A 27,112-nucleotide genomic window follows, 5' to 3' on the forward strand; every position below is an offset into this window, starting at 1 on the left:
TTATGCCCTGACCTTATTTTTAATGTCATGCTGCTCTGTTGTATCTTAATTGCCCCTTGGGGATAAATAAAGTTTCTTTGATTCTGATTCTGATTAACATAAATAATGAATAAAAAAATACAAAGACTCTCAAGTCCTAACTAATAATTGCAATAACAAGAACTCTTCTTCAATACACTCGGCGCTTCACACACATGCCCGAAAAACTAACTGGCTATGGCTGTGGCTGCTCCATCTGGGGCAAGTGCACAGAAAGTTTTCCACACCCCACAAACGCTGCGGCTCTTCCGTCGTCCTTTATTGGTTACGTCCACATCGGGAGCCAGTTACACCAGGCCGATCCTTCCGTCCACCAAACCAGCTGAGCCCCTGCACAGGTGAATTGGGCTATATGGCGATATGAATAATATACAAATATCTTACTTGAAACCCACTCTCAGCATGATGTTGGTGGTTTGAAAATATTAAAGTCTCACTGATAAGGGGTGGATGCACACTGAACTACACAGACCTATAAAAAATAGCATTAGCCCTGCCTTCGGATGTTCCTGCACTTAGCAATAAATAACCACAAACCCCTCCAAATGCTAAATACTATCCAAGTAATAGCACCTGTTTTTACAGGAATCGGCAATGTCGGGACTGCATGGCTTAAGCTGGTACATCTATGATGTGACACAAGGCAGTAGCCTTCACCACAAGGACTGGTTTGTTAACCATACCACCAGAAGGGCTGACATGTGGTGGTTTTGCAGTGATTGAAAGCAAAGAGCTAAACTCTCCCCTGTATGGAAAAGAATCTGTGCTGTAGTTTACCTGATGTTCACCCTCCCAAACTTCAAGCAACTAACAACTGCATGTTAGTTCTTTGATGGCCTTGCAGAGTAGAATGACTTCAGATATGTTACTGACAAAAAAGTTTTGTGTCATCTGTTATGACCTAGGTCATGTGTTGTTTGAGTTCCTCACACCTGAGGGTGGTGCTGTTCTTTCTCTGTGTTGTTTGCGCTTGTGTAAGCTGCAGGTGGAGGCTGAACATTGGTGGAAAACTAAATGAGGCTATAAATTGGGACCCGTCCAGACCAGCAGCCCGACCAACTTCCAGCTTCCAAGCAAGTTGGGTATTTAGCCCTGTGTCTTATAGTGTGCTGTGTGAGCAAGTTTCTGTGATGAGGAGAGCTTGGTTGCCTGGTATATATCTTGCTGTCTGCTAAAATTCTAAAATTCGACTTCATTTTCTTATATGGAGATATCTCAGGGATAGAATATGCAGTTAAACAAAATGAAACTGATAGAAAGGTGAGTTTATAAGTAGCTCTGCTGTGGTTGGAGCAGTTGGGTTAGGAAGGCAGCCTGAGAAGGTCCAGCCATCTCCAGGAGGGGGCTGCGTAAGCTAATTATAACAAAAACGATTAACCAAAGGAAGGGGCCCAGCAGCTTTGGGCTGTAACACCCCTCAGTTTAAATGTTCGATCCCATGATCTTCAACATGAGTCCCAGAGGAAGAGTCTGCACAACAAAAATTCCAGGTCTTCTGTCACAGACCTGCCCATGGCCGTTCATGCTACATCAAAGTAGTTAAGAAGCAGACAAACATTTAAAGAAAAGACTACTATAGAAATTTCTTTTTCACAATGGGTCCAGAGGAACAAAAAAAGAGAAAAAAATAAGATATTTTCTGTGAAATAACAAAACTTTTCTGTCTGGAGAATTGTGCTGATACATTTTATTGATTAACTAAAGGAGTATTTCTTTAACATACTGGCAAACTGAGATGAAGTTTTTCATTGTGCTTTTTTCATATAATAAGATTTTTCACTGGGCCGACCCACTTATGTTCATCGTGGGCCGCATGAACTTGGGTAAAAGTTTTATAAAAAACCTGGACAGTGTTGCTCAGCGAGCATCCTCAGTTGAAACACAAGTGGAATGCAATAGGCGATTCAAACAACAGCAGGAAAATATTTGCTCAATAATACAAAAGTTTATTTTTGTATTGTTTTTCACAGCCACATTGTGCTTCACATAAACACATAATGCACAGAAAGAGATTCACAAATAAGAAAAAAAACCACAAAAAACAAAAAAAACCTGATCAATTAATGTTTTAAAACAGTCAGGCTGAGAAAGCGCTCTGGTTTGAATAAGCCTTCAAAGGTGATGAAAATACTGATGCAGCAGACAGACTTCACACCTTCCTCATTTTGGCAGTGACTAGAGAGGAAAAACAGACAAGCAGCAGCTTCAGTTTTTCTCTGTAAATACTTTGCATTTATTTCTGTGTGTTTCTTTTAGCACGACTTACGATCTTTGACCCACTGAGCTTTTGGATCAGCACAAAGTTGTCCCTTTTTTGTGTTAAAACTGGAAATAAAAGACAGAAAATTATAGAGATTGTATATGTTTGTATGTAGGACAACAAGTGCTGACTTACATTATAGCCTTCACACAGTGTCCTCTTGCAGCCTGCTCACGATATGTTTCTCCCACCACCTCAGCAGTCATATTGTCTTTGTCGACGCCAACGCAGCACGGGCGGTTTCTTCCAGGTCCACGGACTCGAGTATCTGAGAGATAAAAGGTTAAAAACTGATTTGTCTTATATCACTAAACAGAAGATGACTTTTAATATGTGACCTGAAATTATGTTACAGTGCACAGGCATTTTTTTGTCCAAATCAATCAACAAGTAAGTGGAACAAATCAATGTTCTCATCACTTGGGGACCCTCAAGCACTTTTTAGGCAGTTTTGGCATTATGTTAATTAACTTTGATTTTTATAGTCGTTGGGATTCAAAGAAAAAATGAATGAAAACCAATCCAACTTTGGCCCAGAATTAAGTTTAGCTGTTGCAGGGCTCTTGCACAGATTTTAAAGAATGTTTCTGTCTTGAAATGTCTCTGATTAAAAAAGCATATTACATACTCCTATTTGTGCAGCATGTGGATATTTCTTAAAGAAACTCCGGCTAGCCTGCCCATGCTCCACAGCATACTTATGAAATAGCTGCATAGACATGAAATCAGTGATGGTTTGATCAGAACGCGTCTCCAAGCAGCCTGAAGCTGGACAGATAGTCTCGATATGATAGAGAAAGGTGGATTACGTTGAAATATCCACACGCCGTGACCAAAGGGGAGTCATACGTCTTACATATCGAATATGTAACTGAGTGGAGACAGTCTTGGTATGATAGAGAACATATTCTCAATGTTCTTATGTTAATAACAGACGGTACGTCACTGTTTGCTTTGTGCTGTTATCAGGATCACTCAGAAAGTTTCCATAAATATATTTTAACAGAGGCGAGACTTGATCCAACATTTGGAGATATCATCTGGAATCTGGTTCCTGGAATTTTGCAAGGATGAATTTTTACTTATATTTATTTTCTTAACCAAATTGAATCAAATAGAAATATGAACGGTTGGGAAACATTGTCTTTATGTTCTGAAGATGAAATCTGCTGTACCAAACAAATCCAAACTGATTCTGCCTTAAATTGCTTTTTTTGTTATTATTTGCAAACAAAGCATGTTGATTTCTTTTACAGGGGATGAGAATAGGAACCAACATTAAGCTCCATTTATTAACAATGATTAATATATCAAATGTTTAATCATAGATTTCAAAGTTCAGATGTGCTGATAACTGAATGGTGAAAAATACTGTCCCGTAGCTGCAAGATATTATCTTATACTCTCTCTGTGTCTCTCTCATTTTCTGCTTTCATGCCTTATGCAATGAGTCACAATGTATGCACCCCTCCAAAAACCCACTGAAATGATGACTTTGCTAAAAACTAAAATGAAGCAGTGAGATGTAGTTACAGAGTGAATTTGTTTGAAGGAAACCACTGCACCAACTGTGCTACACTAATAAGTTGGCAGTTATGATAGTTTAAGTGTCAACATATGCCTGGCATGCAACGCAACGTGAGACATAACCCCATAAGTGACAGAAAACAAAAGTAGAAAACATAAATAGTACAAACATTGTTAATGGTAAGCAGTATAGCGGGAATGGATATGGTGTGGCTGTCAGTCAGTCCAGCAATCGAACACAAAAGTCAGGTGAATGTTGTACTTAAAAAAAAAAGGAAATCTCCAAGACTTCTTCTAAATGTAGACGTAAAGGACGCCTTTTAAAATGCCATGACTGACTAACAAAACTTAGCCCAGAAAACAGCTTCCAGGAATGCTTGGTGGGTAGAAGTCGAGTGTGAATGCTGGATAAAAAATGTCACAATTATAGACTGAGCAGATACCAGAATATGACTGATGTAAAGGTTTGTGGTCTTTACACAGTGGTCCTGCCCAATAAACCACCAAAATGTCAGAAGTGAACCTTATTCACAAACAGGCAGCAGCCATTGTTGGAGATAGTCATTGCTGCGATCAAATGATCTATTTTATCTCTTTTTTCCCCTCATTTTTCTGTAGAAAAGTAAGAGCACAGTTACCTTCAGAGGAGTGGCAGCACACACACACCGAGAGCAGGAGGAGAGTGATGGAGAGGATCTTCACAGTCATTTTCACCAGTGGTCTGGCTCACTGATCAGAGTCAAAATCTACGAGTTGATTTGTGTTTGGCTATTTATTGGTAAGTGCAGGAACACATGCAGGCACAACTGATGAGGTGTGATTATAGGTCTATGTATTTGTGTGCTGGGTGTGGCATATCACACCTCCCCCTCTTATCAGGAAGAATTCAGTATTTCAACCTATCAACACCTCACTGAGATCTTTCTGAGAAACAGCCTCATATACACGAAGTTCAAAGACACTCAGATATGGTGATGATTATGATAGAGCCTGATGATTGAGAACAACGGTTTGTGCATTGTAATGAGTGATGAATCTAAATCACCCACTGACTTCTGTTCTTCAGTGATTCATGGTTTCCCTAAACAGCCTATATGTACATCTATTAACATTTGCATGACTGGCTGACTTTTATGCTGCTTATTTTTTCTTATAAATTCCCTCGACTTCTGCTCGTAATTTAAATTTAATTGTTTCTTGTTTGCATCAAGCTGTTTTACCCCTGAAAACACAAAAGAACTCACTTTTACTGTTTATTTTATTTATGTTAACTTTTGGCAGATGATCAGATAAGTTTCACACTCTGCTCTGCAGGAAATGTGTGACAGAAATGTGATCATGTCGACTGTCTTTATCTTCCAACACACACTTGCAAAGATCAACAGTTTCTAACACAGACTAAATACATCACATGTTAAATGGTTTGTGTATGCATTGCTAATTTCCCCCCTCATAGCTGCATTAGACATTCTATTTCTTTTATTTAGGCTTAAATATGAGGGCATGGCTGTTTGGGGTACTTGGGTTCATTTCCCCGTTTATGACCCAACAGGCCAAGCATAAACTTTCTGACAGATGGCCTCACATTTGACCCTGAAATACTGTTCCTGTGGTTGCTGTGCTCTATTTGTGCTCACCCGCTGTGTTTAGTTTCAATAGATGTGATGCTGTGCATTATAGCTAAAAAATGTCTTCTCTGGTCTCATTGGTTCAAAGTTCCAGAAGTGTTTATTGCAGAAAGTCAAGGTACCTTTTCCTGCACCTCATGGATAGGGTTGTGCGTTCGCATGCTGCATATACCTCCACATATCTGGATTTTCAGTATGACTTAAAGCAGTTATGACATGGTATGATTTTCTCACCCAATAAAGGAATATTTAATATATCAGTCTACTCTTCATTCTATCAGACACAGTTATCACAGCTCGTACATTTGCTTTTTACACATATATGTAAGCATTGAGCCAAATTTAGTAATGCCAACAAATTAAAGGAACAATATTTGTCTCTTATATATGATACATCTATATATACACTGTCAAAGATACTTGTCTTTGAGTGAAGATTTAAGGTGATAGGACATATAAATTAGTGATGGGTCGTTCGCGAACGAAATGGCTCTTAGAGCCGGCTCTTTGACGTGAACGACGCGAGCCGACTTTTTATCGCGAGCCGTCACGTGGGTTTTTTGGTTTTTTTTCTTTCTCTCAGCCTCTCTCTCGCACTTTTTTCCCCGCTTCACTCTGCACGCGGGCCTTGTGCTTTACGCTGGGCAGAGGGGGGAGGGGCGGTAGTTACACTCAGTAGCACAGGAACAGAGCCAGAGAGAGAGAAAGAGAGGCAGGGACAACAACATTAGAAAGGTATAGTAATCATCCACAACTATTTTCGGTTGCAGATGATAAAGGATTGAGAAAGTTTATTCATGCAGGTCCATATGACAGAGAATATGCATGTTCTTTTAGTTTTCATATTATAATTTATATTTAATTGTGTTGTGGTTTGCAGTGTTTTGTGTTCTTTTCACTTTAAATTTGTGAAAGGAAAAAGCTGAAAATTTAAATAGTTAAAACTTGAAATGTGAATAGTTGATTTTTGTATTATATGATTTATTTATTACATTTTATGTGGAGTGAATAAATAAAAGTATATTTACGGTGGCCCCTAGAGACAAAGCACATACAAACTTCAAATCACGTACGAACTCTGAAGCATGTACAAACTCCAAAACACGTAAAAACACGTACAAACTCCAAAACACGTAAAAACTCCAAAACATGTAAAAACACGTACAAACTCCGAAGCACGTAAAAACTCAGAAGCATATAAAAACTCAAAACACGTACAAAAGACAACAGAAGTGCTCCAGGATGCTGGGCGCAGTGTTGAGCCTTTGTTATCTTGTGGCTACACAAGCCAGCAAGTACCAACGACCGGATTTGGTGTGTGGTAATAACAGGTAAATGAACTTTTTTTTAAATTATTTGAATATATATATGAGTGCCTGTGTATAAATACACAAACAATACACACATGCTTTCAATTGTGTAATTTAAGTGATCTAGTAGCTCTGCTTTGGAAGTTCAGTTCATGCTAGAAATGTGTTTTGGAGTTTGTACGTGTTTTGTCTCTAGGGGCCACCGCATATATTTATATATAAACATATATAAATAAAACCACTTGTTTTTACCTTAGTAATTCCTTTTGTGCATAATTTTATATTATTGTTAATAATAAATTAATTAAAGCAACAAAACAACCTGAAGAGCCGGTTCGGAGCCGAAAGAGCCGGCTCTTTTTAGTGAGCCGAACCGAAAGAGCCGGATCTCTAAAAAGAGCCGGAAATCCCATCACTAATATAAATAACTGCAACTTGAATCTTTGACACAGAGTTCAAGCTCACTGCTGTAATATATCATCTGCTAAAATTCTGCTTCTTTCTTTCGTCAGCTGCATGAACTTTGGTAAAAGATAAAGGTTTATTAAAAACCTGGACAGTCTACTCAGTGAGCATCCTCAATTAAAGCACTAGTGGAATACATTCAGCGATGTGTGTGACATTTTGTGAGGGTCTGGTGGGCACTGATACAACAGCAGGAAAATATTTGCTTAAACGTTTATTTTTATATTATTTTTCACAGCCACATTGTTCTTCACATAAACACACAATGCAAAGAAAGAGATCCACAAATAAGCAAAAACAAAAAGAAAAGACAAAGCAACCTGAACCCCAATTATCAATTAAAAAACAATGAAGTCAACAGCGTGAATAAAATACAGGTTTACTCCACAGTAAAAATTAATCTACAAAAAAAAATGTTTTGAAACAGTCAGGCTGAGAAAGTGCTCTGGTTTGAATAAGCCTTTAAAGGTGATGGAAATGCTGAAAATACTGATGTAGCAGACAGACTTCACTCCTTCCTCATTTTGGCAGTGACTAGAGAGGAAAAACAGACAAGCAGTAGTTTTAGTTTTTCTCTGTAAATACTTTATTGTTTATTTCTGTGTGTGTTTATTTTTAGCACGACTTACGATCTTTGACCCACTGAGCTTTCGGATCAGCACAAAGTTGTCCATATTCTGTGTTGAAACTGGAAATAAAAGACAGAAAATTATAGAGATTGTATATGTTTGTATGTAGGACAACGTGTGCTGACTTACATTATAGCCTTCACACAGCGTCCGCTTGCAGCCTGCTCACGATATGTTTCCCCCACCACCTCAGGGCTCATATTGATGTCGGTGACATCAACGCAGCACGGGCGTGTACTTCCAGGACCAGGTGGACCTGAGAGGTAGGAGGTTAAAAACAAATTTATCTGACCTGAGAAAGTCTGATTAGAAACTCAAAAGTTAACTCCAGGTTTAAAATGTGATGAAACTCCTTACATCGCAAAACAAGACAAATGTTACCTGAAATTATGTGAATGTAAGCATTTTTTTTTACACTTCGACAGAAAATGAAGGTCACAGAGAGGCAAAAAAGGATATGAAAACTAATAAACCATGTTTCTGTCTTCTAATGTCTCTGATAAAAACAGTGCATGAACATTGTTCTGAGGTTGTGAATCACATATTGTCAATACTCTCTCTTTATATACATTTCTATTATTTCTATAATGGAGGGTGTGTGATCGTTTCCTTTGTGTTTGTTTCCTGGATCACTGAGAAAGTTTCCATAAACACTTTTTAACAGAAGTCTCAGATTGTTCTGGCTTTTATTCTCCAGTACAGCACACCAAATTCCTTTCCAGAGGATCAAAATGAGAAAACACATTAAGCTTAATTTGCTAGCAACGGTTATTATATGAAAAACATGACATGTTAGTGGCTTCCCATGATGCACTCAGTGTTTCTTCAGAGTCTCACTTATTATGTGTTTAAACATCAATTTCTGTTTAATGACGCATTTTTAAATCTCTGGATCTCTTTCACAGTATGTTTGTAGTACTGTCTTCTACCCCTCAACCCTATAGGTCCCTACAGATGGTTGCCCCTCCCTGACCCTGGTTCTGCAGGAGGTTACTTCCTTACTGTTACTTCCTCATGGGGAGTCATATAATTTTATTTGTATTATTGTATCTTTACTTCACAATTTAAAGCACCTTGAGGTGACTGCTGCTGTGATGTCATATTATATGAATAAAACTGGATTATACTGAAAATTAATAATGTTTAATCATACAAGACAGAATTAAGAGGTGCAGGTAGCTGAACGCTGAACAGAATTATCCCATAGCTGCAACATATCATGTTATACTCTGTGTCTCTGTGTCACTATTTCCTGCTTGTAGATCACACCATCACACTTAACCAATGGGTCACAATGTATACACCCCTCACAGAAAACCCCCCCATGAAAACAGCATCAAGATCTGGCTACAGATTTAGCTTGAAAGAAACCACTGCACACTGTGCCACCATAGTAAGGTTTGAGTTATGACAGTCAAAAGGGCGATGCAAATGATGCCAAGCATGCAACACCCCATAAAACATAATTCTGTAATGTCACTGGAAATAAAATATATATAGTTTAATTATTGTTAATATTAACCAATCAACCAGAATGTGACTAAATTAAAGAAAATCTGAAAGTCCTTACAGAGCGGTCATACCCAATAAAACCGCCAAAAAGTTAGACGTGTACCCCAGCATCACAAATAGCTAGAAGCCATTGTTGGAAAAAGTCATGCTGTGATCAGTTTTATGTATTTTATTCTTTTTGTTTTCCATTAGAAAGTGAGAGCATAGTTACCTGCAGAGTAGCTGAAGCACACACACATTGAGAGCAGGAGGAGAGTGATGGAGAGGATCTTCACAGACATTTTCACCGGTGGTCTGGCTCACTGATCAGGTTGAAACTATATCAGTTGATTCGTGTTTGGTTATTTATTGGTAAGTGCAGGAACATTCACAGGCAGAACTGATGACGTGTTTTAACAAGTCCTTGTGGTGCATGGTGTGGCATCTCAGACCTCCGCCTCTTATCAGGGAGATCTGAGTGTTTCAAACCACCAACAGACTCGCCTGTTTCCAAAGAAACACACACAAAGTTTGCAGACACTTAAATATAGTGTACAAAATAATTGATACAAACAGTTTATGTATTGTCACAAATGATGGATCTAAATCACACGTTGATTATTGTTTTTCCATTTTAACTAACTGTGAGTGTTTATCTCTTGCAGGCCTCAAGTGAAAAATAATCGTGCGTCATGATGCCTCTTAACGATCCTGATGCACATCTATTTACATTTGCATGATTTGTTAATGTTTGGCTGCTTATTTTTCATCTATAAATCCCCACAACTTAAACTTTTGTTTAAGCCATTAAAGTCTCACTGAAAACTAAAGGACCTCTGTCAGTGCACCCCAGGGCAGCTGTGGCTACAATGTAGCTGCCATCACCAGTGTGTGAATGTGTGTGTGAATGTGTGGAGGACTGAATGTAGTGTAAAGCGCATTGGGGACCTTAGGGACTAAGTAAAGCGCTATACAAATACAGGCCATTTACCATTTACAAAGTAGTGAAACGCTCTCATTGCTTATTTCATTTAGGTGTACTTTTGGCAGATGATCAGGTAACTTTCACACTCTGCTCTGGAGGAAGTGTGTGACAGAAAAGTATTTGTGTCGACTGTGTTAATCTTCCAACACACACACACATGCAAAGTCAAAAATTTTTGACACAGGATGTGCACTACTAATGTCCCACCTCGTGCATCAGCGCTCTTTTATTTCGGCCTAAATTTGTGGACATGGCTGTTTTTGGGTGTATGGGTTCATTTCCCTGTTGCATGATCAAATTTCAGGCAAACATTAACTGTCAAACAGATGGCCTCACATTTGACCGTATACAGAGGAGGTCATGGTTGATTCAATAAGTGCAAGGGATCCTGGTCCTGTGGCTACAAGCTCAAGTCGCTCCTCCACTGTGATTGACAGTTGAGGAGTTTGTGCTTATATGCTGTATTTGGTTTTCACCAAATGTGGTGTTGAGTATTATCACCAATAATCCCCACTTTGGTCTCATCTGTCCAAATGACATTCTTTCTGGAATCTTTTAGTTGCTTATAAAATAACATGTTACACCGCATTACTGAATTGCATTTTTTCAATAATGCTGCAATGTAACCCGTTAGTGGACTACATTCAGTAATTATTTTGCGGTTACAATTATATTGATTTATATGCAGCTATCGGCAAACAAAATGCTTTTTTCTTTCGGTTTACTTGTGCTGCAATCATCTGATTTCAGTTTGTGTTTGGGAGGAGGAACTTGGTGGTGCAGTACAGTGATACAGCTTTTGAGGAATACAGATATGGAGATTACTTTTATTTTTATTGCACAAAAGCACAAAAGTATGGAAAAGTGCAAACTGCATCCAGGACAGAAGAACTGCATTAAATTGCCAACGTAACTTGGGCTCTTTGCAAACATCTGCACAGACCACATGCTAACACAAAGCTAGCCAAGAAGTTGAGAGCATGCTAGCCGCTGATCTTCAGCAGGTAACAAAGGCAGTGATGAACAGGCAGTTGTGCAGCCTTAGGTTTTACCTGTTCATACTCCTAGAAGTAACTTAACTTTTTGTGTTCAGCTTTGTGTTCATAAGTTAAAATCCAAACAATACTATGTGAGTCCTCATCAGGGTAGGGATTGGTGCTGGTGTTCGGAACTGTAGGCTAAGTTAGGTTTATATTGTTAACTGGTAATTAAGTGAAACTTTGTGTTATTACCTCATCTATTACTACTTCATAACTGGAATAATTAGAGGTTGTTTAAAGTCGTGTTGCTGTCTTTCCCATTTTCTCATTTTTCTTGTAGCAAGAGGAAGGTTTAGTGTACATACCTGCCTTAAAAAGCCCGTCATGAAAGTCTTTCAACATAATCAGTTTAATGATTGTGAAACTTGCTTTGTGCCATTCCTCTTTCTTTTTATTTTGCTTGTTCCCACAAACGTTTATGCACTTTTTTCTTAGGTTGCGTTCTTTATCTGATATGGTAATACATATTTGAGTTTATGTTACTTCCTGTTTAAACTACACTTGTAGAAATAGTCAAACCAAAGATAAGACAACCACAAAAGCATATTTCCTGTTTATTTAGTAGGAAATAGGTTTGTAAGAGACATGTTCCTTAATTTGATGGTGTGAGTGTCTAACTCCAGTACGACTTCTAAATGAAGATTAAACTTAATAATTCAATAAGTATATTTATAAGTATCATATTAATAAAAACATTTACTTAAGTACTCGAAAGCGAAAGTAATTTGTTGCACTGCTTCTTACATTACTTTTACTCGCATATCATATAATTAGCATTTAACTTTATAAATATAAGTCTACAGTCCCACATACCAACCCAAATCGCTATCTTAATATCGATTTAACATATGATGTTTCTGAGGTTTCCTGACAAACAGGAGTTCAAATGGAGAAAATCCCATGAAAGCCAGGGTCACCTCCTGCACTGCAAATAACAGAGGTTCTAGCCAGCGACCCCAGTGGCATCGACCCTCTTGAATTAATGTATGAATCATGGACTTCAAGGTCTTTTTCAGCTCCACTAGCTCATCAATGTCAGCATAGTATATACTAGTCCAATTAGATTTAATGTGCCTCCTTTATTGGTCAGATGAATGGTCACTGAGTATCTCTACATTCTAATTGGTTCAGAGTATTGTGTATGATCTACTAAAACAAAACAATAGCCCTGTGCATGCCAGTAAATAAGCCCAATGAGGTCCATACCAATACACTCAAACAGGACACAAAGGCCCTTTGGAATGGTCATTTGGTTTACTAACTGCTATCCAGGCTGGATGCACACCTCTGACACCCATCTCCTGGAATGCCTGGCCAATACGATTGACCTTTAACTCGATCCAGAGTTTTCTCATATCCTCTGTGACCAGATATCAGGTTATAATGAGCTGCCTGGAAGATTAATTCCCAGTGGGCTTTAGGCTCCAAAAACTGGGTGTGTTTCTCTGCAGTGGGAGTGTAACGCCTCACTCTGTACAATCTATCCTTCATTACAAAATGGGAGTTGGCTATGCTACATTAGGGCTGGTGCTACTTCCCCAGTAGAAGTGTCGGATAGCCTGGCATTGCTGCTGAACACAGCACAGATACCATCCTAGCTATCGTAAGCATATCCCCAAGGATTGTCCCACCAGTTTGTTAAACCCGTGCCAATCCGTCTCAGGACCCCTAAGGGGCAAACGTAACTCAAATAAAAGTGCATAATACTAGATTATTGAGCTCAACTGAAAACACCAAGGGAATCTAATTCTGGGAATGTATCAGGATATTTTTATGAATTTGGTGTGCATTCAAAAAACAAGAACAAACTGGTGCTATAAAACAAAAGTTTATTTTCATGTAGTTTTTTAAAGCCAAAATGTACTTTGTGTAAACACATAAAAACACAACAAGAAATTCATATATGAGCAAGAAAAAAGACACAAAGCCAGAACTCCAATGAGTTCACCATCTTGCCTTTAAAGATGGTGAAAATACTGATGTAGCAGACAGGTGCTTCCCTGGTTCACCTTTATCATTTTGGCAATGACTGTAGAGAAAAGAAAGAGAAAGGAGAGCTTCAGATTTTGAGGCGACTTTTGTTGTGATTTGGCGCTATATAAATAAAATTGAATTGAATTGAATTGAATTTTCTCTGCAAATATTTTTTTTTTGTGTATTTCTGTGTGTCTGTATTTCTATGACTTACGATCCTTGACCCACTGAGCGTTTGGATCAGCACAAAGCTGTTCTTTCTTTGTGTTGAAACTGGAAATAAAAGAGAGAAGGTCATACAGATTGTATGTGTTTATGTTTTTCTGGAGGACAACATGTTTTGACTTACATTATAGCCTTCACACAGCGACCTGATGCAGCCTGCTCACGATACGTTTGTCCCATCACCATAGTGCTCAAATCGCGTTGGGTGACGCTAGTGCAGCATGGTCGCGGTACTGTAGGAAGACGATGAGCTGAGAGGAAGAAGGTTAAAAATTAATTTCTGGATTGAGAAAAGTCTTTATGAAAATCAAAGTGAATGCCAATGTCACCATTAAACAAATATTAGTCATGCAAGTTAATGGCCTTTTTTGTTCCCAACATTAGGTACTTTTTGCAGTGATCTCGCATAGAAAACTATGCCGCACGTATATAAAACAGGTCCGCAGCTCCGAACCGTAGTAAAGGGACCTCTGGCCAATACATCGGGTTCCGTGTCGGGCTCGTAGCCAAAAACTAGCTTTACTTTGTTGTCTGGGTCAACTTTGCTAGCGAGAGACAGAAAGAGGCGTTGAAAGGCTGCTCCAACGTAACTTATTGTTTCGGAGGAAAACACGAACACAGTGTACAGACGAGCCTTAACAGCTTACTGACAACTTGGCTCGTCAGGCACTCTTTTTGGCTGCAGTGGTTATCATTATACAGTGGGATACAAAAGTTTGGGTAACGTTGTTAATAGTCATTATTTTCCTGTATAAATCGTTGGTTGTTACAATAAAAAATGTCAGTTAAATATATCATATAGGAGACACACACAGTGATATCTGAGAAGTGAAATGAAGTTTATTGGATTTACAGAAAGTGTGCAATAATTGTTTGAGTTTGATGAAAAACAGCTTCATGAGTCCGATTTTCTGAAGTTGTGAATCACATATTCTCACTATTCTGGTAGTTACTTTTATAACTGAGGCTATGTCCCTGTTCACTCAGAAACAGCATCAACATCTGCCTACAGAGTGAATTAGCTTGAAAGAAACCACTGCACACTGTGCCAGCATAGTAAGTTATGGAAACATAATATCCATCCATCCATCTTCATCCGCTTTATCTGAGGCCGGGTCGCAGGGGCAGCAGCCTAAGCAAAGAGGCCCAGACGTCCCTCTCCCCAGCCACCTCCTCCAGCTTATCCGGGGGAATACCGAGGCGTTCCCAGGCCAGCCGAGAGATATAATCTCTCCAGCGTGTCCTGCCCCGGGGCCCACCTCCCGGTGGGACGTGCCTGGAACACCTCACCCAGGAGGCACCCAGGGGGCATCCTTGTCAGATGCCCGAACCACCTCAGCTGGCTCCTTTCGATGTGGAGCAGCAGCTGCTCTACTCTGAGCCCCTCCTGGATGGCCGAAATTCTCACCCTCATACATAATATGTATACTTTAAATATCATGATGATTAACCAAGAAGAATGTGACTGATATAAAGATTAATGGTAAAAGGAACTATGAGAGTCCTTACAGAGTAGTCATTTCCAATAAAACCAAAGAAAGCTAGGCGCCTTAGTCAATGGTGTAATCAGTTTTACGTACTTTCTCTCTTTTTGTCCTTTAGGAAAGTAAGAGCACAGTTACCTTCAGAGGAGTGGCAGCACACACACATTGAGAGCAGGAGGAGAGTGATGGAGAGGATCTTCACAGACATTTTGACCGGTGGTCCGATTTGCTGATCAGGCTGTAACAAAAAGTTCATCAGTGCTTGGATATTTATTGGTAAGGGTAGGAAGATTTGCAGGAAAAAGAAGTGACGGCGGGTTATTTTAATAGGTGTTTATTTGTGTGTGTGGTTGTATCATAATCACACCTCCGCCTCTAAATAGAGAAACTTTAATATTTCAAACCGCCAACTGCTTGCTGAAAGCTTTCCGAGAAATAGCCTCACATTAGGAAATGCACAGACATGTCTTATGGTCTACAGCTTGATTGATGCCAACAGTGTGTGCATTGTGATTATTGACGAATCTAAACCACCCACTCATCTGAGTAGAGTCCTTTTTTTCTCCTCCTGTACCCGATGTTGTGTATTTTATTTTATTTTTTTAAATGTTACCTATTCCGACCTGTCTTCCCTATGTGATGTTTGATGTTTTGATGTTGGCTCAAAAAATCTCTAGACCCAGCAGTCTTAGCTAATTATAGGCCAATCTCCAACCTTCCTTTCATATCAAAAATCCTTGAAAGAGTAGTTGTCAAACAGCTAACTGCTCATCTGCAGAGGAATGGTTTATTTGAAGAGTTTCAGTCAGGTTTCAGAGCTCATCACAGCACAGAAACAGCTTTAGTGAAGGTTACAATAATCTTCTTATGGCCTCTGACAGTGGACTCATCTCTGTACTTGTCCAGCTAGATCAGGGGTCGGCAACCCTAGGCACGCGAAGGGTTAACTGATGGCACGACCATAGCTGGACTGATCATACTGGGCATTAACTCGGTGGGCCGATGGTGATTTTTCGTTTTTATGAGCCGATGTTTGTTTTTGGTTTTTTTTGTAACGTTATAAACAATGAAAGGTGGTGGATTGGCCAGATGCTGGCTGGTGTGTAAAACTAACTCAGTTGTTTGGTGGTGGCTATGGCGGTGCTTCCACAGACTCAGTAACATTAGCAAGTGGTGGAGGCCAGCAGGTGAGGGAAAGGTGAAGCAAGAGGAGGAGAGACCCGAGGCGGCCGCCGGTCCGAGTGTCAGGTGAACTGAACTTCAGGTAAGAAGTTATGACCTGCAGTCTATCTGAGTCAGATATAAACCAAGTTTAGGTGGAGTTTACTTTCGTTGTGCTGAGTTTTTACAGTCAGTTACAATAACTCTTACTGCGTACTAGCTAGCTGATCAGCTGATCGGCTTTTCTCTCATGTTTGTTTATCGCTCACTTTGCGCCAGAAAGCGTAAACCGGCGGATGTCGCGCTAAACAACAGCAGCACTTTTAAGCTTGATCAGCTGTTGTTAGAATTTATTTAATATTAATTTCTAGTATCAGCTGATGTTTGCTGGAGCCACAGCTGTAAAAGCTGTTGGTAATTATGTTGGTTTGTATATCTGGTGAGAGGGAAACATGAAGATGAAACCAGGAGATGTCCTCACTGAATCATCAGGGCTGAACAGGTGATGGAGAAACAGGTTGTAGTGGGGCGGGGCCTACGGTGCTGTGCAGGGAAGGCGGACGCACCTGCACGGCATCTGCAATCACGCCCCGCCGACTTAAATTTTGTAATGGGTCTTGTGTTTGTTGTTGTTGTGATAATGTTAAGCGGGCAGCGGGAGAGCTCTGTGTGCATTGTGAACAGCAAGGAGACCAGAGATCAGATTAACATGTGTATCCCTGTATTAACAAACATGCCATATTGGCTTAGTTTATTTTTCTTATCATTGTTGTGAGGAGACCATAAATAGCATTTGCATTTTCTGTTGTACAGTTCGTTTGCTCTCATGGAGTTCTTGTTATGGATAAAAAGTGTCTCTTTTTGTTTTAAAATAGCTGATAACTATTCGCTGATAGCTGCCAACATCTGCAAACAAATATAATTCTATGAAGTTGTTCTATATAGTGTGAACTGTTAATATAGAACATTATTAAATTTATTGCTAATGCAATCATATGGAACACTGACTTCTGAGGAAATTTTAAATGGCACTCGTCATCAAAAAGGTTGCCTACCCCTGTGCTAGACCTTAGTGCAGCGTTTGATACTGTTGACCATAATATCCTATTAGAGCGATTAGAACATGCTGTAGGTATTACAGGTACTGCACTGCAGTGGTTTGTATCATATCTATTTAATAGACTCCAATTTGTGCATGTAAATGGAGAGTCCTCTTCACACACTGAGGTTAATTATGGAGTTCCACAGGGTTCAGTGCTAGGACCAATTCTGTTCACATTATACATGCTTCCCTTAGGCAGCGTCATTAGAAGACATAGCATAAATTTTCACTGCTATGCAGATGACACACAGCTCTATCTGACCATGAAGCCAGATAACACACACCAATTAGTTAAACTGCAGGAATGTCTTAAAGACATAAAGACCTGGATGGCCGCTAACTTTCTGCTTCTTAATTCAGATAAAACTGAGGTTATTGTACTCGGCCCCGAAAATCTTAGAAATATGGTATCTAACCAGATTCCTACTCTGGATGGCATTACCTTGGCCTCCAGTAACGCTGTGAGGAACCTTGGAGTCATTTTTGACCAGGATATGTCCTTCAACGCACATATTAAACAAATATGTAAGACTGCTTTCTTCCATTTGTGCAACATCTCTAAAGTTAGAAATATCCTGTCTCTTAGTGACGCTGAAAAACTAGTTCATGCATTTATTACTTCCAGGCTGGACGACTGTAATTCATTATTATCAGGATGTCCAAAAAACTCACTGAAAAGCCTTCAGCTAATCCAAAATGCTGCAGAAAGAGTAAAAGAGTAAAAGAAAGAGTAAAACATTGCTCTCACTATGACCTCAACACTAGAAACAAGCATAGAGGACACAACGTTGGTCTGCAGTGGAGTAATGTGTTGTTTGCGAACAAACTACTTCCTTGTGCCATCAGGGAGACGGAATCTTCAGCCAGTTCTGCTGAGAATCCATGCAGGCAGAGAATGTAGTTTGATGGGCGCACCATGTTGTCAGTCACATGCAGACAGACGTAAAAGAAGGAAGGGGGGAATGATGCTCCGAGGAAAGCGAATGTTGTGGTACAGGCGTGTTGATAAAAAGTGAATAAATGAGGAAAAAAAGAAAACGGTGCAGCATCTGATTTAAATGGTAAATGGTCTGTATTTGTATAGCGCTTTACTAGTCCCTAAGGACCCCAAAGCGCTTTACATATTCACACACACATTCACACACTGGTGATGGCAAGCTACATTGTAGCCACAGCCACCCTGGGGCCCACTGACAGAGGCGAGGCTGCCGGCAGCTGTGATGTATGAGACTGCAAAGCTGAGTCCAGAACTGTAAAATGAGGAGCTAGCTAAAAAAGTCCACACTTTCATTTTAACTGTTTTCCCGATGCAAAGGATAAAAGACTTTTATCCAGGCCTTAAATCCTCCCTAGTAGCACATGCATAAAAGGCTGTAACTCTTCACTGTAGATAATCTCCCCACGTGGCCCACAGCTCAGCGAGAGGAAGGCTCAGTGTACCTGTCTACATAATATTAATAAATGTAAAACGTGTTTTGTCTCATTCCTCTTCCGTGAATACTTTATTTGGTTACTTTGTTTACTCCAGTTTAATATTTCTGCACCTTTTGTTAACTTTGCTTCCTTCATTTGACGTGGTAGTACGGAGGTACATTTATCTTACTTTCTGTCTTAACGAAACCTTGAGAGCTTCTTGGTAAAGCAAAGATAAGATAACAGGAATAGTTTCTTTTCAGTTTTTTTATTATTTGAGTGTAAGAAGTGGTTTTTTGTGAAGTATCTTTCTGAATTTGATGGTGTGATGGGGTGACTGCTTAATGAATGAGTGGTTGAAAAGTTCACATTTTGTATGCTTACAAATTTCCCCACCGTGGGATCAATGAACTCTAATCTTACATCTCATAATATATGAACGAAACCATTAATAATGGTTGAAAAAATATCAAGCAGGTTTCATAATAAATAATATGAGTGTGCAGAATCAAATTTCTTTCTCTGTATCATAAACCATGTGGTTCCTCAGCTCCTCTCAAAATAGGAAGGTGTAACTCTTTTCATCTATGTGCCAGGAAGTTTTCAGATATGACACCATTGGTAGATGTTTGTCAGTCTTTATGATCACACTTCCTTTCCAAATATGTTGTATGAGTCGGTTAGTGGTTTGTGGTTATCAAAACGGGTACATGCACAAAACGAGAATAAAAATCCAACTTAAATTACTAAAGATTCCACAAACAATAAAAATAAAGAAATTCAAAACCTACAAATATGTAGAAAGACAGAAAAGAGATACAAAATGACTTCACAGACAACCCTGCTAAGAGGTGCAAAGCTACGACAGACAGAAAACAACCATGGACATAGTCAAAAAAGACAAAGAACACGCACAATGTTGTGATGTGGTTTTTAATGTGTAAATAAAAATGGCCCAAAGCTTTTTAATACACCCTAAAATTGTTCTCCGAGAGCCAGAGCAGAGCTGTGCAGAGACGATTTTCAAAGTTAAAATTGGGCACATGGAACCAGACTGGATAACAGCAAACTGCATTCATCACGAATATTATACTGAATCACATCGTGCTATATCACCATCATCAGGCGGCGATGATTGCAAAGCAAACGTAGCCTATATTTTGCCTGATGGTTACAATGTTGCTGCTGGGGGGTTGCTGCTGCTGCTGAGAGGGCTGAAGGATCATTTTAGTGAAATATAAGTCCTCCAGAAAGGCAGGAAAAATCCCTGGAACTTACTTTAAAATGAAATATGTTCCCTAAAAAGTTGGACAGAACTACAGACCCATGACAGCCTTACCCAGTTAGCTAGCAGCTAATGACCGGCACTACTGTGTAGTTTATAAAAGGACAGACATTTTTTGTCGCACTTTTGCACACACAGCACGCTCATTTGTTTCAATTTGTTGTGAGGTTAGATACCATTGGGCAATCTTGGCATTGGCATCTTTGATTCGATGGTTGAACTGCAACAGAACGTGGTTCAGGAAGATGGTGAATGAGCATCTCGGGAAGTAAAGGATTTTTTTAACATAATCTTAATAAATGTAAATCCACTTCCGTGAATACTTTATTTGGTTATTCCAGTTTAATTTTTCTCCAGTTTTTGTTAACTTTGCTTTCTTCATTTTACATTTGACATGGTAGTACAAAGGTACATTTATCTTACTTTCTGTCTTAATGAAACTTAGAAAGCTTCTAGGTAAAGCAAAGATAAGATAGAAGCAATAGTTTATTTCCTGTTCTTTTCACTATTTGAGTGTAAGAAGTGTTTTTTTTGTGAAGTATCTTTCTGAATTTGATGGTGTGATAGGGTGACTCCATAATGAATGAGTCGTTGGAAAAATTCTTTAAGCACATTTTGTATGATTATGAGACTTATATAATACAAGAAACAATACAAACACAGTGCTAGAGAGAGTGCTGGAGCTATACCAGAATCTGAGCTATACCAGTAATGTAAGAAGCCAGAGTGACAGTGTAATGGTGCAGCTACTGTGGAAGCACAACACATATAGTCTGACACACGCAGGCTTCTATTGTATCCCCCCCCCCTCCCCTGTACAGTGTCGGATAATCTTGGCTCACCATTGAGGACAGCACAGACACCACCTGTCATGATACTTCCCAAAACACTGTCCACACAATTTATTAAACCCAGATCAATCCATCCCAAGGGTTAAGGGATGCGTATTTCTCCACCCATTCTGCTTCATTCTGCTGCATACGCTGTGGGTCTGACATCCAAAGTGTAGGGGACACAGCTCATGCACCATGGACACAGCGTTTCTCATTTAATGCACGTTTCTTTATTAACACTGTTTACTGCTTTGTACAGTATTGCCCGGTCAGCTCTTGTAATTACACAGCTTGGTCCCAGCATGCGTCTGTCTGAAATAGGAGAGGCACAATATAATGATGACTCACAGCTGTGCCAGACACCTTTTTTATTTTTATTTTTTTAAATCACATAAACACAGAGTAAGCAGGGGGAAAAGCTGGAACTCCATTTAAAAATAAAGATCCCTTAAAAACAATTTGTTTCATGAAAGTCGACGCTAAGAATAAAATACAGGGTTACTCTACAGGTAAGAGTAAAAATCCTAATCTACTAATGTGAAAAAGGTTATAATAAAGTTACAATAAGAAAGTTCTCTGGTATGAATAAGACTTTAAAGGTGAGGCTAAAGAAAACACTGATGTAGCAGACAGGCAGCGATGCTTCACCACAGACTTTGTGCTTCACACCTTCGTCATTCTGGCAGTGACTGAAGAGGAGAGAGAGACAAAGGGGAGCTCTAGATTTTCTCTGCAAAAACTTTTCATGTATTTCTGTGTGTATTATTTGAGTGTGGGAAGTTGGTTTGCGAGAAATATCTTTCTGAATTTGATGGTCTGTGACTGCTTAATGAACGAGTGGTTGGAAAATTCCTTTAAGAACATTGTATACAATTATGATGCTTAAAAATCATAAAAATAAAAAGTGACAACGTTGGTTAGATCTTTGTCTGTCTTTAATGATCACGCTTCCTTTCCAAACATTTTGCACAAGTCTAAAAACGTTCCGAGCAATCAGATCTTGTGGTTTGTTCAGACGCAACTTTGCCAACCTGAGATGTACCAACATGTTTCTCTCTCTTTCTTTTTGTTTTTGTGTGACTTTAATATTGATATGTTAGCAAAATGGGAACATGTACAAAAAAAGAATAAAAACATACTACATACGAGACTACACGAAATAAACACAGACAGCACAATGACATAAAAAACAACTCCGACTGCATTTCAAAATGTACAAACATGTGGAAAGACAGCAAAGACACTGAATTTACTACACAATCAAACTGGTTACGAGGTGCAAAGCAACCATAGACAGAAACAACCATATACAAAATCGAGAACGGCAAAAAACACGCAAAATATTGTGTTTTGTTTTTGAAATGTTGAAATAAAAATATCATAAAAACCATTTTACACACCTTAAAATTGTTCTGCATCATTCTCTGACTGAACTCCAGGCTCTAACTAGGTGTTTATTTCCCTGCAGAAATATCAGCCAGCTATAACTGTAAGCATACTGGACATCGTTCAGATGCTAAATCATGTCTGGACTTTCTTAAGTTCATTTCAGTTTTCTGCAAACTTCAGGTGGGTTACATTTACACCTGACATAAACTATTTGTATGTTCTGTATCTCTGTGCTTTGCCTGTGTCATTTTTCTGTTGTGAAGATGGCAGACACTTGTTCAAGTGTACTTTTTCATTAATAAATGCTTCATAAGGCAAAAATAGGTCTCACCTTAGATGAGGTCAAAATAATTAACTAGGATCTAGTAACTCTCTGAATTAACCATGAATTACAATATGAAATAAATATTAATAAAACCTCTATCAACAGACACACACATTTACTAATACTTTACTAATGCTTGATGGTGTGACATTAATATAAAGTCTTGTGTTGACAGTTTTAATTTTCCAGTGTGCACATTATAAGATCAATGACTTCTCATTTCAGAAATACATTTCAGGTTTCTGACAGAAACTAAATATCCTCAGGAAAAATTGATTTGGATGTTCACAGCTAATTTCCTCCTTCATAGCAAAATTGGTATGGCCTGGATCTGACCCACACAATGTGCTTACACATGGCTCACGTACCACAAAGAATGATGGCCCTTTGGTGGCTCAGATCAACATAAGATAACAGGAATAGTTTCTTTTCAGTTTTTTTATTATTTGAGTGTAAGAAGTGGTTTTTTGTGAAGTATCTTTCTGAATTTGATGGTGTGATGGGGTGACTGCTTAATGAATGAGTGGTTGAAAAGTTCACATTTTGTATGCTTACAAATTTCCCCACCGTGGGATCAATGAACTCTAATCTTACATCTCATAATATATGAACGAAACCATTAATAATGGTTGAAAAAATATCAAGCAGGTTTCATAATAAATAATATGAGTGTGCAGAATCAAATTTCTTTCTCTGTATCATAAACCATGTGGTTCCTCAGCTCCTCTCAAAATAGGAAGGTGTAACTCTTTTCATCTATGTGCCAGGAAGTTTTCAGATATGACACCATTGGTAGATGTTTGTCAGTCTTTATGATCACACTTCCTTTCCAAATATGTTGTATGAGTCGGTTAGTGGTTTGTGGTTATCAAAACGGGTACATGCACAAAACGAGAATAAAAATCCAACTTAAATTACTAAAGATTCCACAAACAATAAAAATAAAGAAATTCAAAACCTACAAATATGTAGAAAGACAGAAAAGAGATACAAAATGATTTCACAGACAACCCTGCTAAGAGGTGCAAAGCTACGACAGACAGAAAACAACCATGGACATAGTCAAAAAAGACAAAGAACACGCACAATGTTGTGATGTGGTTTTTAATGTGTAAATAAAAATGGCCCAAAGCTTTTTAATACACCCTAAAATTGTTCTCCGAGAGCCAGAGCAGAGCTGTGCAGAGACGATTTTCAAAGTTAAAATTGGGCACATGGAACCAGACTGGATAACAGCAAACTGCATTCATCACGAATGTTATACTGAATCACATCGTGCTATATCACCATCATCAGGCGGCGATGATTGCAAAGCAAACGTAGCCTATATTTTGCCTGATGGTTACAATGTTGCTGCTGGGGGGTTGCTGCTGCTGCTGAGAGGGCTGAAGGATCATTTTAGTGAAATATAAGTCCTCCAGAAAGGCAGGAAAAATCCCTGGAACTTACTTTAAAATGAAATATGTTCCCTAAAAAGTTGGACAGAACTACAGACCCATGACAGCCTTACCCAGTTAGCTATATTCACCCAATCAGTTCCACTAAACTGAGTGCTTCCTAACTACATTCATACACAGTCACACTCTGCTGGATGCATCAAAAAGCGACTTTGGGTAGTATCTTGCCCGAGGATACTTGACATGCAGACTGGAGGAACCAGGGATCGAACCACTAACCTCCCAATCAATAGGGGACCTGCTCTACCTCCTGAGCTACAGCCACCCGGTGGTAGACATGAGTAAACCCTCACTAGTAGTGATGGGTCCAGCAACACTGACGCACCGACGCATGTATCAAGCTCACAGAGCGAAACCTGTATCGGTGCGTGCGTCGCTTTAAGAAAAAGTCAGGTGATCGACACAGCTGCTGTATCGCTCATTGCCAACGCACCAAACTGTCTTTAAAGGGTACCGCATCTGCATCTGTCGCCACCAAAAAACCCACAAAATTACTCTCACAAAGGTAAAATAAAATAAAATAAAAAATACACATCTCTCCATAACAAAATGGAGCCCGAAAGAAAAAGAAATGTTTCTGCTGTGTGGGATCATTTTGATCTTTTAACTGCAAATGTGGTAACTGTTTGTCTGTCTTTGTTTCAGTGTAACCTATCATAATAGGAAAAACAGCAATGTGACTTGAAGTGTAAATTATTTATTTCATTTTATGCAGGTTAAATGTCGCATCTGTTCTGCGGAGCTTTCTTACACAAACAAAAGCACCTCCTCAGTGTTTAAGCATTACAGAGCCAAACATGAAAATGAGGAGACAAACACACCGAGAATGAACACTGGTGGGCCTATATAGACACTGAACAGCTTTATCATCATTTTTTTTTATTAATATGTGTTTTATTATTTTGAAATCAGGCATCTAGGAATTCTGTTCTGGACCAGGCAGGCTGAATTTTATTATAAAGGACTGCCAACCCCTTAGTATTGTGAAGAGTGTCGGAGAGAAACATTCCAAGATCAGAGGATCGCTCTGTGAGCTTGATACATGTGTTGGTGCATCAGTGTTGCTGGACCCATCACTACCAGCAGGTGTCAGTATGGAGCAACACAGCAACACTGTGTCGACACAGTATCGATACAGTTTGGGGAATGTGCTGAAACGCTTCACGAGGCCTCATCTACCCATCACTACTCACTATGTTTTGTGTACACTCACAAACCTGTCAAACCTGCATTTGAAACGTTGGCTACCAAGCAGTGTAGTATTGCAACACGGTATTTAGGTTTCTAACAAAAATAACAAAATAGGAACATAAATAGTGTCATCATTGCCAGACCTGGCCCACATCTAGTTGACATACACCCTGCCATAACACCAGTCAGTCAGAAGTGACAGCTTGATCCCGGATCTGGGCCAGACCTGGGCCACATAAACCAAACCACAATCAGGCCAGATATGGCATGCCATCACACACACAGTGCCATCTATGCCAGGCCTGGCCCATATCTGGATAAAATACCACTTACCATGCCAGAAGTCAGCCAGCAGTGCCGACTTGACACCAGATACGGGCCAGACCTGTCTGCTATGTGGGATAGCTGTATTGGCTGTCCCATTATGACACTTTTATTTAGGCTTATATTTAAGGATATTTTGGTTGCTTATAGTTAAAAAGCAGCTTGATACTGACCTCATTACAGCTGATATGTATAGAATTTTTACAAACCATCCAAAAAGTTTAAATCAATGCAAAAAGCAGTGGAGTATCACATACCCCACACATACATGTCCGATTGAAAGCATTTATTTGTTTGTTTGTTTGATTGACTGTCATTGTTATCATGTTTTTGATAGAAGGGTTTAACACAATAAATAAAGGTTTTTTTCACATGCTGAAGAAACACATTTTTATTTTACTTCACTGGTTTCATACCATTGTGGAGGAAATTTCAGTTTAGAGTTCAGGTTGCAGTTGCAATAAAGAATTTTTTTTTTTAACATTTTTTATTAAGTCTTAATAATTTGTCATAAATTTCATCAACAACCCTTTTTATGACAAGCACAAGGACAAAAATTATAATGAAATGCATGTCGATGAAAACGTTTAGGTGAGACAAGATCCAATCAGAATTCAATAAGTTCTGTAGAGTGAGCCAATCCTTGTCCAGCAAGACGTGCACAATTTGATCCAATGAGCAAATTTTCTTGATCTGAAAATTCTTGGATGTTTAAGAAAAATTAAGGCAAATTAAAGAGTGTTGACATTTGTTTGTAGAGTTTGGAGGACATCATTCCCACAGCTCTTCCATCTAAGGAAAGTTTAAATATTTATATATTTGCCCTGAGAAAAATTCCATAGGAAGGAAACTTTCAGATGTCATAAAACTGCTTAATACTTACAAATAAACACTGACTTCTGAGCTGTTACCAGACTCCTAATTGCCCTCCTGTGTATACATTGTCCCTGCCTCCACTTGTCCTTTGTCACAGTGTGCTGCTCAGTTCACTGGTCTTAGTTCAGCTAAGTAAAGGGCTTGCCTTTTGTTACTTCCAGCTGCCTTCCTGTGTCCACATTTTAGTTGCTTTAGTGGAAAAATCATTTTGCACAATTGATGTAGAATTATCAAACTGATAATTAATCTCATAAATCATAACACACTGCTCTCCCCTATGCCTTTATAAGTTAAAAGCCTTGGCATCAGCAATGCTGGCGCTGCATTTGCTTGGTATTGGATCACTTTGAAATAATGTAAATAACTAACTATTACCAGTTTTTATTCACTTTTTTAAAAATGTAATTAATATAAATTTGTAACTGTACACACTTCTGTTATTACTGTTGCACACCTACAGTACCTTTACAGTCCACCAGAGGGCCCTTGTCAATACTTTGGATATCTCTGGTCCAAGTTATAACAAATCTGAATCCTTTCGTGGTAGCTGGTATACTTTTGAACCCAGGGTGAAATTCCCAGGGAGATGTTGTTGGGAATTCCGGTGTAATCTTAAACCTTTCAAGCTCTCAATCACCCTCTCACCATATTGTGTGTGTGTGTGTGTGTGTGTGTGTGTGTGTGTGTGTGTGTGTGCGC

The 27,112-nt window shown here is 39.0% G+C and overlaps 3 protein-coding genes and 1 long non-coding RNA gene across 4 annotated transcripts in view; 1 reads left to right on the forward strand and 3 right to left on the reverse strand.

Moving 5' to 3' along the window:
- LOC146567009 (uncharacterized) overlaps positions 1–27,112 on the forward strand; it is a 435,082-nt gene that overhangs the window by 179,253 nt on the left and 228,717 nt on the right. The gene's annotated exons all lie outside the window — the stretch shown is intronic.
- On the reverse strand, positions 1,705–4,641 carry LOC146567020 (uncharacterized). The gene is made up of 4 exons (XR_014893755.1): positions 4,465–4,641; positions 2,435–2,567; positions 2,306–2,364; positions 1,705–2,214 (listed from the first exon to the last, which is right to left on the reverse strand). It is a non-coding gene; the product is annotated as an uncharacterized LOC146567020 (long non-coding RNA).
- Positions 7,429–9,735, reverse strand: LOC146567021 (eotaxin-like). The gene is made up of 4 exons (XM_085286661.1): positions 9,582–9,735; positions 7,988–8,114; positions 7,859–7,917; positions 7,429–7,763 (listed from the first exon to the last, which is right to left on the reverse strand). Exons 1-4 carry the CDS (start codon positions 9,649–9,651, stop codon positions 7,738–7,740), a joined length of 282 nt encoding a protein of 93 aa, XP_085142787.1. The 5' UTR covers positions 9,652–9,735; the 3' UTR covers positions 7,429–7,737.
- Positions 13,265–15,327, reverse strand: LOC146567022 (monocyte chemotactic protein 1B-like). The gene is made up of 4 exons (XM_085285912.1): positions 15,196–15,327; positions 13,698–13,824; positions 13,563–13,621; positions 13,265–13,403 (listed from the first exon to the last, which is right to left on the reverse strand). Exons 1-4 carry the CDS (start codon positions 15,311–15,313, stop codon positions 13,333–13,335), a joined length of 375 nt encoding a protein of 124 aa, XP_085142038.1. The 5' UTR covers positions 15,314–15,327; the 3' UTR covers positions 13,265–13,332.

This window comes from Mchenga conophoros, linkage group LG9 (genome assembly GCF_057382185.1).
Source record: "Mchenga conophoros isolate Kocher_MC1m ecotype Shallow Benthic linkage group LG9, M_conophoros_male_GT1.1, whole genome shotgun sequence".
NCBI lineage: Eukaryota > Metazoa > Chordata > Actinopteri > Cichliformes > Cichlidae > Mchenga > Mchenga conophoros.

Coding starts and splice junctions, on each gene's coding strand:
- LOC146567021 (XM_085286661.1), bottom strand. CDS start 9,651: ATGTCTGTGAAGATCCTCTCCATCACTCTCCTCCTGCTCTCAATGTGT. Junction 7,918..7,987: donor CGCTGTGTGAAGGCTATAAT/GTAAGTCAGCAC, acceptor TTTTATTTCCAG/TTTCAACACAGAATATGGAC. Junction 7,764..7,858: donor AGCTCAGTGGGTCAAAGATC/GTAAGTCGTGCT, acceptor TTTCCTCTCTAG/TCACTGCCAAAATGAGGAAG.
- LOC146567022 (XM_085285912.1), bottom strand. CDS start 15,313: ATGAACTTTTTGTTACAGCCTGATCAGCAAATCGGACCACCGGTCAAA. Junction 13,825..15,195: donor GTGCTGCCACTCCTCTGAAG/GTAACTGTGCTC, acceptor TCTTCCTCTCAG/CTCATCGTCTTCCTACAGTA. Junction 13,622..13,697: donor CGCTGTGTGAAGGCTATAAT/GTAAGTCAAAAC, acceptor TTTTATTTCCAG/TTTCAACACAAAGAAAGAAC.